Raw genomic sequence first — 14,579 nt, 5'->3', positions numbered from 1 at the left:
TCCATCCTACGCCGACTACCGTGTTTCTGCCAATCTTGATATATGAACAATATTGCAGTTGGCATGTAAGAGCAAAAATATGTGTACATATGTTTTAATAAGAATAAGCCAACTCGAGATGTATGGATGGTGATGACTCTAGCTAAAATAGCCTTATCTTGATCTCCAGCTGTGATCATAACTTAATGTATTTTGAGAATTTTACACCTGCAAAAACACATCTAGAATCACGTTTCAGGCTTGTGCATCAGCCAAGAGACGGTGTTCGTTTTACAGTGTGCTATCCCCCTCATGAAAAAATGCTCAGATTATTTTAAGTTGCTTACTGAAATTATTTTCTCTCTAACTGCGAATGGAAGTCACAAAGAGGGAACATTTGTGAGGCCATTATATCAAAAATGCAATGGGGATGCTTTTCTTTTCTTCCATTTTGCTTGTTAAACTATACTCTACAAGTGTAGTAGGGACATTCTCTTTCTAGAAGATTTACATGATTTAGGCTAAACTTGAGGTTGGACTCTAACATGTCTTAATAATCTGATATGTGCCATGATTCCTGAATTGCAGTTTACTCTTGAGGTTCTGTACTTATTTATCTGTTACTTTATTATGTTCGTGTTCCTCTGGTACATATGCATCCTGGAAAAATGGATTGATGTGTGTCTGTTCTTTCTTGAGATGTGCAGATAACCAGTCCCTTTCTTGTAATGAAAAAAAATTCAGATCAATCTGTTATAATGCATTCTTTGACATGGCAGGTTAATGCACAACATGGTTGTATCACTCATGGTGAATGCAGGAATATGATGGAGAAAAACGGGCTGCTGGATTTAGCCCCCTATAATCCCACTCCTATGCCAAGGTTCATGGCGTTTGTGCCATCGGAGGTAACTGAGGATAGGATAGCATAGCTATCTAGCTTTTGTGTTTGAATGTGATTATTTTAATCACTGATTATGCAGGTTTCTTGCTGTTTAGCTTCAAGATCCCTACTGGTGGTAGGATAATAGGCGATAGATATTAGGTTTAGCGGGGTTTGTTCTAAAACCATTTCTGGACAGTAGCTTTTCTCCTATCCATCTACTGACTGTCCTTTTTATATAACTTAATGGATGACTTTCCATGATGCTTGATTTGTGTTGCACCAGTAATACGAATGAATATAAGAGGTTCCGTATGCTTGTTTAATAAAGTTGGATGTATTGCATTTATGTTAGTTGTTTGCCGCTAAGATTAGAATAATATCCGTCTATGATTTGTGTTGCCCGTAGTACGCACGGGCATCAAAAAAGGAGATACCCTTTTTGTTTCGTTCTTTTTTGAGAAATAAAAAGAGCACAGGTCAAAGTTTGGTCGGCTGAGTGTCTCTGTCAGACAGCTCGCTTCAGTCAGTTGCATTGACCATTGGGGCACTTGGCTTTCACCAAAAGAAGAGGGGACTTGCAGAGATATTTTCTGCCCGCTAGACTTCTTCTCCTAGACTCCATGGCGGTGGCGGAGATGATCGCCGTATCCGTCTCAGCGAAGGTCGCCGCGTCCTTGTCCTCCCCGGCGGCCCTAGAGCTCTCCTCTCTCTTCGCCATCCGCTCGGGGGTCGACGTCGCGGCGCGCGAGCTCGAGCTCCTCCGCGCCTTCCTCCGCTTCGCCGACTCCCGCCGCGGCACCGACGCGCTCGCCGCCGCCTGGATCAACCAGGTCCGCGACGCTGCGTTCGAGCTCGAGGACGTCGCGGACGAGTACTCCTACCTATCCGGTTTGGGTTTCGTCCGTGGCTGTGCCAATTTGGGCGCCTGGTTCGCGCTGTCGAGGCGACTGCGGAGAGCGCGGGAGAGGCTTCGCAAGCTGTCGGTCGCCAAGGAGGAATACGGCATCTTGCCAGCAGTTTCCTCCACGGCGAGATCGTCTGCAGTTGGCGGCAGCGCGACCCTCCTCACCCGGAAGGTAGCAGATACGGCTCACTTTCTGGGAGAAGAGGAGATCGTTGGCTTTGCGGCGCACAGAAGCTTACTGATGGAATGGCTAACCGAAGACCTGGAGCCCCGGCCGACGCTGGTCGCGGTCTGGGGGATGGGCGGTGTTGGCAAGACCACTCTAGTGACTAATGTCTAAAAGGAAGTCGCTGCAAGCTTCTTCGATTGCGCCGCATGGGTGTCCGTCTCCAAGAACTTCACGACTGAAGACCTTTTGAGGAGAGTCTTAAAAGAAATTCAACGTGACGTTCGCATAGGCGCGCCAAAGGATGTGGAAGAGATGAACTACCGATCGTTGGTCGAGGCTTTGCAAGGGATTCTGTCCAAGAAGAGGTACTTGGTGTTGCTGGATGATGTCTGGGATGCCGAAGCATGGTTTGACATCCGCAGTGCATTTATTGACAATGGAACCAGGAGTCGGATAATCATCACGACGCGCAGTCAAGACGTGGCTAATCTGGCAAAATCAAGGATTATCCTGTTGAAGCCACTCCCTGAGAAGGAAGCATGGTGCTTATTTTGTAATACAACTTTCAGGGAGGATGCTGATGGAGAGTGCCCGCGGCATTTAGAGCACTGGGCTTTGAAGATACTAGACAAATGTGGTGGTCTGCCATTGGCTATTGTATCGGTTGGCAATCTTCTTGCACTGAAGGAGAAAAGTGAATTTGCTTGGAAGAACATACATGACAGTCTTGTGTGGGTTGAAAGCACCGATCATGGAATGGGGCAAGTGTCAAGCATACTGAATTTGAGTATTGATGATCTGCCATACCACCTGAAGAGGTGTTTCCTTTATTGCAGTATATACCCTGAGGATTTCTTTGTCAAAAGGAAGATTCTGATTAGGATGTGGATTGCTGAAGGCTTTGTTGAAGAAAAAAATCATGCTACAATGGAGGATGTCGCTGATGATTACCTGAACGAGCTAGTGCAGCGAAGCCTGCTGCAGGTCGTGATGAAAAATGAGTTTGGACGTGCCAAGCGGTTCCAAATCCATGATTTGATCAGAGAGTTGATTCTGAGTAGGTCGGCAAAGGAGGGACACTTTGTATTCTCGAAATGCACACCAACATTTGAGTCGAACAGTAATTTCCGTCATCTTATAATTGATCGATGCGCAAGGAGTGACCTCCCGGCTCCAAAGATGTTATCGCTTCGATCCCTCCATGGATTTAAAACAGATTTGGATGCTTCACTGCTGTCTCGCTTCAGATTATTAACTGTTCTAAGCGTATGGTTCATTCCAATAACTAAGCTGCCTAGTTCAGTGACAAATCTCCTCAATCTGCGCTATCTTGGCATCCGTTCCACTCTAATCAAAGAGCTTCCTCATGAGTTGGGACGGTTACATAAGTTGCAAACTTTAGATGCCAAGTGGTCCATGGTCCAGAGGTTGCCAGGTAGCATAACAAAACTCAAAGGTCTGCGTCACCTGATATTGTTTAGGCGTGTTGCTGCAGATTTTAGGTTTCTGTATCCTGGTAAAGCAGTTGTGCTTCCAATTGGAATGGAAAATCTGACCTGCCTGCAGACTCTGAAATACATTGAGGCTGATGAGAAGACGGTTGAATCCTTAAGAAGCTTGAAACAGATGAGGAGCTTAGAATTATTTGGTGTCCACGAGGGAAATATTATTCATTTGCCATCATCCATCTCCAAAATGAGCCACCTTCTATGCCTGGGAATTGTAAGTCGGGATGCTGATGTACAACTGGACCTCGAACCTTTTTCACAACCACCGCTGAATCTACAAAAGTTCACCCTGACAGGGAGGTTAATGGGGGGTAAGCTACCTTCATGGTTTGGCCACCTTAGTAGCCTGATGCAGTTGCAGTTGCATTCTTCTGAACTCAAGGGAGACTCAATTGGATTGCTGTCGTCGCTTCCTAGGTTGATTGATCTTAGCCTTGTGGATGCATATGAAGAGAAGAGCTTGACATTTGCAGCAGGTGATTTCCCTGTACTTAGAAAACTAAGATTAGAGGACTTAGCTTACCTTGCTCACCTAGAGTTTCAAAAGGGGAGCCTTCTAGATCTAGAGGAGTTGATGCTTTGCCGTTGTTTTGAGCTAATTAAAATACCCCAAGGCATTGAGAACCTTATGCATCTCAAGAACCTGGAGCTTTCTGATATGCCAATTGAGCTTACAGAAAAGGTACAGGAGAGGCAAGAATCATCAGAGGGGAAACATCAAGATGCTCGGCACGCTACAATTGTCAAGGTCATCCGTAATGGGTGAAGGTTGGAGAAAAAATTTAACACCAACTTATGCACTTTACAAGGATAGCACATTCAAAGATGGATCCAGTGGCGTTTGAAATGTCCTAGATCTGAATTTGGTGATGATCATGGGTCAACAATGTAAATCTATTCCATGCAGGTATATAATATGATAGCTCATGGTGTACATCATATCATCTTATGGTCAACCAACTGACCTAGATGGTCAGACATATTATCGTCAGCCTACACCAGATATCTTCAGTTGTTAGCTAGTGTGTTCTGAACCTGACAGACATATTGAAAGTAATCCTGAGTGACCCTGCAGGTGATCGAGTGCACACATACACACAGAATGAATTGGGAGCTACTCTATTGAGTAACTAGATTTGTCTTTGCATACTCACTGTAAATGCCCGTCGATCGATTTATATTGCTTTCGAAGCAATGGCCCATTGTCCATGGGCCACTGACTCACTTCCACGCAACATAACTATATGCCGAGAGATTATTGGGCTGAACTATGAACATAATAGCAAATCTGATAGCTAGTCATCTCACAATTAAAATATGAAATACTTATTAACTCTTTACATGACGGCTGATGACTGAACACTCAGAGGGCACAGACCACGGTCCTTTCTCCTTTCTACCAAATATGTAATGGAATGAACCATCTTGCATGCTTTTGTGTTAATTGTCAGAATTTGGAGGTGGGAATTAATGCGGCAAGAGTTTAGGGACAATTCAGCTGGACCGGCAGCGACGCGGTTTGCCTGTGGGCTATGAAGTTTGCTTCTGAACTGGAAGGCTAACGTTGTACTGCATTTGGGGTGTGCTTCATGGGTAGAAATTTAAATCTATAGATCATTTCTGCACCCACACGGGACACAGTTATAAAGAAAAGTTGTTACATGGAGGATTGTTAGGGTGAAGAACGTACAAACATTACAAACAGAAGTTTCTGTACCTCAATGGTGCTACCCCTGTTCTTAAATGTATGACGTTTAGGATAAACTAATTAGTTGAAAGATGAACTAATTTGCTCATCCTAAACATCATATATATCTAAGAATGAAGGGAGTTTGCATATTTAACAATGGAGGGGGTGTGTAGTGTGTTTCGGAAGATGGTGAGTATGGCCGCGCGCGCACACATATGGTTTCAGTATCACTCCCAAGTCTCCAACTCTATCAGTGTCCACAGCCAACTACTAACTGCTAAGTACATCAGGCTAGTTCGATTGTGCCACAAATAATGACAGTATTCATCACGATCATACAGCATCATCCAAACACAAGATACCAACGGTCAAGATCATAAAAGGCAAAGAATTAGAAAGCATGTCGTTGCTGTCGAGTGGTATATGTGCGTGTAAACAGCAAACTCAGTGGCAAAGAATCAATACAATCAGCAGGATTAGTCTACACTCCTGCATCAACCTGGAGAATCACTTCGTGGATGCCAGCTGCTGCAGTTGAAGTTATACTGCTATATGGAATCCAAAAGGGTGGAGTAGTTCAGAGAAGATCTTTGGCTAGCTTTGGCGATACATCTATAGAATGGACGTCTGATGGCAGCAGGTGTTGGTCCAACTCTTCCAAGTCACTGTCCCCGACAACTGATGAAGATATCGAATCCATATCATCATCTATGAAAGGGAAACAAATTAAGAACAGATAAATGTCAATACAAAAGACAACATCCAATTAAACAAAATGACACAGCAGGTATAAACTAGCCGTTGCTGTTTTCAATCTCAGAAACCAAAGTGGCTAATAGAACGTTACAAGATATTGAACTGAGGAAACTGATTCACAGACAGCAATGGTCTGCAGTGTTCTTGATTCAACCCTATCTAAGTCGTTATGTAGACATGATCACTGTCAGTTTACCAGCTGCTATGAAGCAAACACATCACCCACAAAATTCTGACTGATGTGCAGCACACCAAAGCCAAAAGGGAAAAGAAAAGGAAGCAGTGTGATTGGGTTGACCGGTTGATGGTCATTTTGCACATAATCAAGATGTCCCAAAGTCTACCCAGTTATTTGCTAGTAGATTGTTATGGCCAATCATTCAAAATATACACCAAGCAATCCAGTCAAACAGCTGTTTAAAATTGATGCATACAAGACACAAAAATGTGAAAATCTAGAAGTAGGTGTAGCTAAAATTGGATGTGGTTAGACTACAGAACCCATCATCATAGGTGAAATTCAGGCATCAACTCACCAGAAAATGCAGGATGAGTAGGGACATGTCTGACTGTAGAAACTTGGATGCTTTCTGGTAGGAGGCAGTTGAAAAATGAACCTAAGAATGCCAGGACATAAAAAACAATCAGCTACCTAAAGTTTAAATCAAGTTAGGACAAAGGCAGATTAATGTGATGATACCAACCTACTCTTGCTAGCCGATTCACCCAACCAGGGATTGACTTTCTGGTCAAATTCTTACAGACATCATCTGTAAAATGGTTGCAATTCTTTGAAATCAAATGATACATGTTGCCATTGTACTTTCCTGCAAGATTTTCAATGAACGAGCGGAACTCTGTCCTAGACATGTTAGTTGTGCCCATCCACACAGACCTTCTATAGACGAAGCCAGGGCAGCTTTTTGGTTCCACCTCAAATACCCCACTTGTTGGGAACTCATGTGCTCCAAATCCGTACTCCATGCCATGAACTGTTTATTTGAGCAGACAGTACAACAATCTTTGAGTTTAAGCCTGTATAAATCAGTTGGATAGAACAATGCAAGCTACCAAATGCAGGTAAGACCTAAAGAGCAAGTGAAAACTGAATCGTACAAGTACAACCCTACCAGCAAATAGGGCAGTGCTCAAGACAAGTAAAGTACTCGTACTAGTGTACTGCAGATAAGTGACATTACAGTTTCTTTAGCTTGACAACAGCAAATACTCCCTAAATCAAGGTTTTAGTTCTTCTACTGGGGGACCGCACTACAACCAAAACTGACGAGCAATTCTGTTCCAACAATTGCCAGCGCATACCTCATACACCTATCAGGCAACAAAATTAGGCCGCTTTTCTCCAAATTTTTTTAATTATGTCGGCCTTCACATAGTTTACCTGGATCTGTTGAGCATATCATTGCCCTAGAGACTTCAAAAGCTACGTAATCGTCTATCAATTAGAGACCAAATTGACCCCGAGATAGCGATTTTTTCTCTCGTGGTAAAGAAGACGGTATCTCTTAACCCACTGAAAAGTACCAGCTGGTAACATACAGAAAATTCACAAACAAACCTAGCACGAAATTCCATTCCCTTCTCTTCTACCTAACCTTTTGAATTTCCTTGCAATAACTCGAAACGATTACCGCACGAGAATCTACACAGCATAAAAGGCACACAGCACACACTAACAAACTCGAATTCCGGCAACCCAAGGCAAAAAAGGAAGTCCAAACGTACTAAGCACCTTCGATCCCGGAGTGGAAGATGCCGAGGCCGAACCAGTAGAGGTAGTTGTTCATGGGCGTCAGGTCGTAGACGTTGAGCACCACCGGCGCCCCGCCGCCGCCGCCGCCGCCGCCGTTCTGCGCCTCCATGCCCGCCGCGCCGCCGGTGAAGCCCCGTGGCGCTACAGATCCCGCGACTCGCGCTGCATTAGCTTCCCGATCAGTGCCCTCGCGGTTGAACTGAATCGAAGGGGAAGGGATGCGTGGGGATCTTTCGCTTCGCCGCTCCGAATTTGATTTTGTTCGAAGCGAGGAAGGGAAAGAGCACTGTTGCCAACCTTGACCCTCTGAAGATATTTTCTGTTAGGCGCTGGCGGTGGCGCTGTGCCTGTTCAAGTCATACGTAAGGGTTGCGCGATTGGTGTGGGGAACTTTGAGGTGGCAATTAGCAGGAGGGCTGCTGATTGATTGATTTTAGTGGGGCGCCACAAAGTAGGCGCGCGAGCCCGTAGAGGTGCCCGGCGTTGGACCGGTACTGACTTGCGGGCCCGCGTGAGAAGAGGCACGATCAGTCTTTGACTTTTCTCGTCAGCGTCGGAGACTCCGTATAGACTGTAGGAAGCTTTGCCTTCTGGCTGCGGGGAGCCTGGGATGCTGGTCGTCAACTGGATACGGTCAAAATCGAGTCCGTAATGTGACCCGTGAATTGCAGAATTGCGGGTGCGCACTTGGGGTAAGTATTTGACGAGCAGATGAACAAGATGGCGTATTCACTAGTCGAAGAAGAATAACACGTATTATTGGGTTGGTCACAGTGTACAGTACAATGAATTGATTCAAGTCACAACCGTTCACATACACCAATAAGACCTTCTCAAAGCAACCAGTGATCACAATGTATCAACACATGACAACACGATCTCGCAACATTTCAGCCGAACAGATCCAAACGCAAATCACACAGCGCATACACGGCATGCATGCGAGCGGAAACCCCACAATGACACGGCCTAAAATTTTTAATTTCAAGGTGTGATTAAAAAATAATTAAATAATAATTTTTCTCATAATTTTAAAATTTTTCCAACATTTATCTTCTTGACAGGAAACTTAGTATAGGAATAAATAATTGGTTATTTTTCTGAATTAAATAAAATAGTTCTTTGCGTGTGTTGCATTTATGCCAATGCATTTTAATGTTTCATGAGTGCAAAGGTTTTAAAATGCGTTTATACAACGATTAGGTTCTTTTGAGAATTTTATAGATTTTTCTGGATTTATTCTCATTTTTTTAGAGCTAAATACAATTTTTGGAAGGCTCTAGAATCCTTTTCATGAACTCTATATATTTTATTTGGATTCCTCGTGTTCTGAACTATCTCTCCTAAATTTTTTTGAGATTTTTAGAGTATTTTTTTGGTTTAAATTATTTATCTAGACTTTTCTAGATTTATCTTTACACATAAAATATTTTTTTAAAAAAGAAAATCTATCCTATTCCTATCAGGCTGAGCCCTAAGGCTCGACCCGCTCTGGCTGGCCCAGCCGCAACGGCCCATCTGAGCCCAATAGCCGTAGCTGCTGCCGGGCATGGCAGCACCGCCTTTCCTAGACGTGCATGCCACACAAATCGAGCCCATGCTCCTATAAAGCTCAAGGGCGAGCCCCCATGTGTGCATGCCGTCCACGCACCGTCGCCTCACCGTCCACGCACAAGCACCACTGTCGCCGCATCCGAAGGAGCGGAGCGATGCCAGTCGCCGCATCCGAAGGAGCAGAGCGCCGCCGCTCGCCCTTTCGATTCGTCGCGGCCGCCCTTCCTCGGAGCAAGCCAACACCACCACGAGATCCGTGGTGTCAAGCCGCAGCTCCGCCAACGTCTCCGCCCTCGTAACGCCACCGGAGCACCACCAATCACGCCAAGCGAGACGTCGAAGCCGAGCCCGCCGCCGGTCCTCATCGCCAATTCACCATGACTAGAGCACCGCCAGGACAATCCACCACGGCCACGAGCTTCCCCTCGTCAAGACGAAGCTCCGCCGCCTGGTCTCGAAGCCCCTCCGACGTCGGAGCCCCACCAGCCACGCGAAGCTCGAGCCGGCTACCGTCCCCTTCGCCACTAGGCCAAATTCCAGCCGTTGCAGTCGTCCTTCGTCGCCGGTGAGCACCTCTCTGAGCTCCTCATGACCTCCTCTCCATAATGCGCAGAACCTCCGCAGCCTAGGAGCCCGAAGCGCCTGTCATGGCTGATCTGAAGATAACCTCTTGAAAACCCTTGGAAACTTGCAACAAGATCCAACCATGATCTTTAACAGAACTAACCATGTCCGTTGGTCTTTTCACAAGCACCGTTCCATGTGTGTTGTGAATCTTTTTCAACTGGCCCCTATAGTCTATAGTTATTTTCTATCTAGGTCCTTAAATCCTTGTTGGGTCTAAAGTTCTTCTGAACTTTTTACGCGACTTGTGGTGAAAGTGTACGACCTCTGCAGAGTGTCTAAAACTGATATATCAGCCGTGCTCATGGTCAAGAGTGGCCTCGACCCTCACATGACTAATAAACTTGAAAATGGACTTAAATCATTGTTCTGGTTATTTTGCTGAGTACCAACCATAAGTGTACTCACCCTTACTAATTGCTGCTCAGAATAAGTTGCTATGGAGTTTGGTGAAGATGATTAGGCGTACACGACTCCAGTCGATTGCCTGTGAAGTTTGGAACCTCCATTTTCAGAACTAAGCTGTATATCTCTGACAGACTTTATATTTTTTTACATGATACTGTGACTTTTATTCACTGATATTCACTGATAATGTTACAGTATGTATGAAATTTGATACTAGCTTTAGAACCGGATGTGACACCGATTCACAAACCTGGCGATGGCCTCGTCCTGCCACACGGCGTCGCCGGACGTGAAGTCGGACAGGTGGAAGCAGTGGTCCTGCCCGGCCGCCTGGACGACCTCCAGCTCCCCCGCCCACCCGCTCGCCGCGAGACCCTCGCAGTACGCGCGGCCGCGGTCGCGGAGCACGTCCTGCTCCGCGAGGCACACGAGCACGCGCCCGCACGCCAGCGCGCGCAGCGCCGGCGCGCCGTCCGCGAGCGGGTTGATCCACGGGTCGTCGAGGCCGGTGGTGGCCGGGGCCACGACGCGCCACATCCTCACCATGTTGGCCGCCATGGCGGGGTTGCTCTCCTCGGAGGCCACCCTGGCGTCGCTCAGGAAGTAGGGGTGGACCAGGACGACGCCGCTGATTCTGGCGCTCCCCGGGAGCCCCTCGGCCCTTGCGCGCATGGCCATGTGGTGCGCGATGTTGGCCCCCGCGCTTTCGCCGGCGAGGCACAGGCGGGAGAAGTCCGCGTGGTCGGCGAGCCAGGGCTCCTCGCCGGCGCCGCCGGAGGCGTGGGAGGCGACCCAGCCGAGCGCCCGCCACGAGTCCTCGTACGCGGCGGGAATGGGGTGCTCGGGCGCGAGGCGGTACTCGACGGAGACCACGACGGCCCGGGCGCGCGCCGCGAGGGAGGTTAGGTACCCGTGGATGATGGCGTTGAAGGCGCTGAGGAGGCAGAAGCCACCGCCGTGGAAGTAGACCAGGACGGGAAGCCTGCTGCTTCCGTCGTCCTTGGCTGCTTCCGGTGGGAGGTAGAGGCGGACGGCGACGTCGGGTGAGATGGCGTGGTCTTTGGACGCGACGCCGGTGCCGGCGTCGGTTGAGGCCGGGGTGGGGTCGGAGCCGCAGTAGCGCTCGACGCGCCCGCTCTTGAAAATGCGGATGCGGTGCGCGGCCTTGAAGACGACCTCGTTGTCCGAGGCACCGGAGCCGGCCATGGACGCCTCGGGGTGAGGTCCCGCCGGTCGCGTGTCCTGCGCCTGCGGTGGGTGCGGTGTGGTAATCGGGGAAGGGCGAAGGCGTCGAGTCGTCGACGGATGAGCGATTTTGATTTGCTTTACGTTTTCTGTGAGGGAGCAGTTTGGTTTTGTTTGGTTGGCGCGTAGCCCGCGTGAGTGCGGACATCACTATATTTATTGATTTAGATGGGAAACGTGGGTTTCTTTTTCAAATGTACTGAAAGAATTTATTCATTAACAAGTTTGTGCTGATATATAGTGCATCAACGGAGTTGGTGGATTCAGCAGGCACACGCATCAAACAACTTCCATGTCATAGCTACTGTTTTTATGATGAGCGGAGCAGTCAGAATTTCTGATCTGATCATACATTCCAGCCAAAGGCAGCCGGGGACAGTGAAGGACTGGTGGTGCTTCATATGTGCAGAGCGGTATGAAATTTTCATGTGCAGTGGACTGTTGTTTTTCCAATCCATGCCCGGCAAGCCGGCACACATGCATAGTAGCTCAAACATCTGATTCGATGCTTTGAATTGAAGTAATGGAACCTCCTGCTACCACTCACAGTTCACTGATGGCAATGACAGCCCCATCGGAAGGATATGAGTGTGGAATGTATATGATTTCCGCATCTGGATTAACCAAGTCCCATCTGAAAAAGCAAGTCCAACCAAAATATTTAGCTGACGCAGAAACAGCTGACTAAATTTTTGTAAATAAATACTCCAGGTGTACAACGATTTGAAGACAGGTAACGGGAGTTACTTGTAGCCAACGGATAGATGATGCAGCAGGATAGTGAGCTGCAGCCTTGCGAGCATGTTCCCCGCGCACATCCTGTATCCCCCTCCGAACACCTGGTATGTGCCTGGCTTTGCCAGTTTCTAAGCAATGGGCAATGTTTTCAACCATGACAAATTTCAGTATTACTGTATTAGGTAACTAGCTCTGTGTGCTATGTTCTGTATGAAGTAAAGGAGACGCTGGGCTTACTCCCCATCTGTCGGGGTTGAATCTCAGCGGATCGTCGTAGTAATTGGGGTCCATATGCAGTGACCGCAGCCAGACCACAACCCTCCACCCTTGAGGTATGGTATAACCAGCGTACTCGACATCTTTGAGCGCTACACGATGAACCATTGCAGCGATGTTGGCTACTCGAAGTGTTTCTTCGACTACCTGAGACGGCAAGATCAATACTGATTTTATGATCATGACACTCGACTAGGTAAATGATGAAGGGAGTTCCGAGTAGTAAATATCTGTGCAACACTGGAGTAGGAAGTAGTATTGCTCGTCGTCAGTGCTACCTTGGCAGTGTACTTCATCTTTGAGATGTCGTCAGGGGTGATGAACTCCCCATTCTTGTCTCTACCGATCGCCGCATTCTCCTCCTGAAATACAGTACAACTATCTTAAATCCAATACCGGTTTTCTCGAAATGAATCCTTAGAGCTCACATGGAGCTCTGACTGATGAACAGCTAAAGACAAGGTGAATGAGCAGGTGGCTTACTCTGAGCTTGGCAAGGGCATGTGGCGCCTTGGCGAGGTGGTAGACAGCCCACATGAGAGCAGAGGCAGTGGACTGGTAGCCCGCTAGCACGAGCGACACGATGTTGTCCACCACCTCCTCGTCGCTGAGCAGCCTCCCTCCCTCGTCCTCCGTCCGCATCAGCGCGCCCATCAGGTCCTCGCCGCCGTCCGCCACGTCCTTCCTCCTCCGCAGCTCATCCCTGAACACCGCGCTCAGCTTGTGGCGGCACTGCAGCCACACCATTCCATGTCAGGATTCAGAAACCAAGTACTAGCTTATAGCTAGAAGTACCTGACAGATTGATCGATCTCTCAATTAACGAGACTGTAGGAGTACCCGGAGAGCTCGACGGAATGCAGTTCCAGGGAGGTCGAGCGGGAACGCCCTGAGGCCGCCCAGCAAGCCGGCGAACCACGCATCCATCTCCTCTGTCAACGGCGACGGATCCATGCCCACGAACATCTTGCAGATGTTCTCGAACGTGACCTGCACAGCGAGCGTTCATCACTGAATAGTGAATAGGCGATGCACCGGGATAATAATTGAAACGAAATTGGTCTCGACGGCGGCGGTGACGGTGCTCCTGCGCGCCCACGCCCGCAGCGCCGAGGCCATGCGCGGCTGGACGGCGCGCGCGATGCTCCGCAGCGAGCTGGGCCGGTTCACGGCCTCGATGACGCAGGCGCGGAGCCTGGCGTGGCGAGCGCCGTCGGCGTTGAGGCTGGAGGAGGCGCCGACGAGGTCCGGCGCGGGCCAGCACACGCCGAAGCTGTCGGGGGACTGCAGCACGAGCTTGTTGGCCGCGGGCGAGCAGGCGAGCACCGCGGGGGAGCCGAATAGGTGCGTCCGGTACAGCCCCCCCGTGGCGTCGCCGTACCTGCGCTTCTTGTCGTGGACGAAGCCATCGGGGCGGCGCGCGCGTCGGAAGTAGCGCTTGAGGGCGGGGTTCTCGCCGACGAAGGGCAGGCCCATGTGGCCCGGCGGGAGCTTCGCGCGGGGGCGGCCGTGGCGCCAGCGCCTAAACGCGAACGCGGCGCAGTGGTATGCGTCGTTGCCGTGGCAGATGGCGAGCGCGAGGAGCAGCGGGAGCAGGGCGAGGGCCAGCCACCAGCATCCCCACGGCCACGCCGCCTGCTGATCATGGGCAGCCACCATCGTCTCCATCGATGGAAATCGGTGGTAGGCTCTCAATAGGCTAGTCAGTAGTCACTGGTAATCACCAGTTGCTGCGAATGAAGTGATCACCACCACCACATGCTGTCGCTAGTCACTACTACTAGACTACTAGTAGTACCAAGGATGGAGGCATGGAGCAGTGAGCTCCTTGTGTTGCTCGAGACCAGAGTGCTAGATTTGCTCATGGTCGTAATCTTTGTTTTCGTTCACACCAAAATTTGGAAATATACTTTGAAAAGGAAGGAATCGGCTGATGATGCAAAAAAATAAATAACGAAATATCCTAAATAAGGCTATTGCAAGCTGGCCGCAGAAATCAGAAACGTATGCATGAAGAAAGAGAAAGCAAGAAGCTAGAAGATTAAAAGAAGTAAATCAACGCACACATGTA

General features: G+C 48.6%; 5 protein-coding genes across 5 annotated transcripts; 2 read left to right on the top strand and 3 right to left on the bottom strand.

The window, feature by feature from the left end:
* Nucleotides 1–1,360: 1,360 nt before the first annotated feature.
* Nucleotides 1,361–4,670, top strand: LOC117863129 (disease resistance protein RPP13-like). Its single transcript, XM_072295011.1, has one exon. The coding sequence runs from the start codon at nt 1,486–1,488 to the stop codon at nt 2,107–2,109; it is 624 nt and encodes a 207-aa protein (XP_072151112.1). The 5' UTR covers nt 1,361–1,485; the 3' UTR covers nt 2,110–4,670.
* Nucleotides 2,251–4,212, top strand: LOC140223491 (disease resistance protein RPM1-like). The gene is made up of 4 exons (XM_072295330.1): nt 2,251–2,995; nt 3,434–3,660; nt 3,829–3,922; nt 4,061–4,212. Exons 1-4 carry the CDS (start codon nt 2,251–2,253, stop codon nt 4,210–4,212), a joined length of 1,218 nt encoding a protein of 405 aa, XP_072151431.1.
* Nucleotides 4,671–5,407: 737 nt separating the features above from the next.
* On the bottom strand, nt 5,408–8,059 carry LOC117863131 (deSI-like protein At4g17486). The gene is made up of 4 exons (XM_034746728.2): nt 7,643–8,059; nt 6,597–6,884; nt 6,429–6,509; nt 5,408–5,844 (listed from the first exon to the last, which is right to left on the bottom strand). Exons 1-4 carry the CDS (start codon nt 7,770–7,772, stop codon nt 5,714–5,716), a joined length of 630 nt encoding a protein of 209 aa, XP_034602619.1. The 5' UTR covers nt 7,773–8,059; the 3' UTR covers nt 5,408–5,713.
* Nucleotides 8,060–8,439: 380 nt separating this feature from the next.
* On the bottom strand, nt 8,440–11,628 carry LOC117863130 (tuliposide A-converting enzyme 1, chloroplastic). Its single transcript, XM_034746726.2, has one exon. The coding sequence runs from the start codon at nt 11,453–11,455 to the stop codon at nt 10,469–10,471; it is 987 nt and encodes a 328-aa protein (XP_034602617.1). The 5' UTR covers nt 11,456–11,628; the 3' UTR covers nt 8,440–10,468.
* A 145-nt stretch (nt 11,629–11,773) lies between these two features.
* LOC117863132 (ent-kaurenoic acid oxidase 1) lies at nt 11,774–14,579 on the bottom strand. Its single transcript, XM_034746729.2, has 7 exons — nt 13,562–14,579; nt 13,349–13,498; nt 12,992–13,240; nt 12,787–12,870; nt 12,470–12,655; nt 12,242–12,360; nt 11,774–12,128 (listed from the first exon to the last, which is right to left on the bottom strand). The coding sequence occupies exons 1-7, from the start codon at nt 14,174–14,176 to the stop codon at nt 12,038–12,040; spliced, it is 1,494 nt and encodes a 497-aa protein (XP_034602620.1). The 5' UTR covers nt 14,177–14,579; the 3' UTR covers nt 11,774–12,037.

This window comes from Setaria viridis, chromosome 7 (genome assembly GCF_005286985.2).
Source record: "Setaria viridis chromosome 7, Setaria_viridis_v4.0, whole genome shotgun sequence".
Taxonomy (NCBI): domain Eukaryota; kingdom Viridiplantae; phylum Streptophyta; class Magnoliopsida; order Poales; family Poaceae; genus Setaria; species Setaria viridis.
Note: the sequence above shows the minus strand (reverse complement) of the source record. Positions and strands in the feature narration are given on the sequence as shown.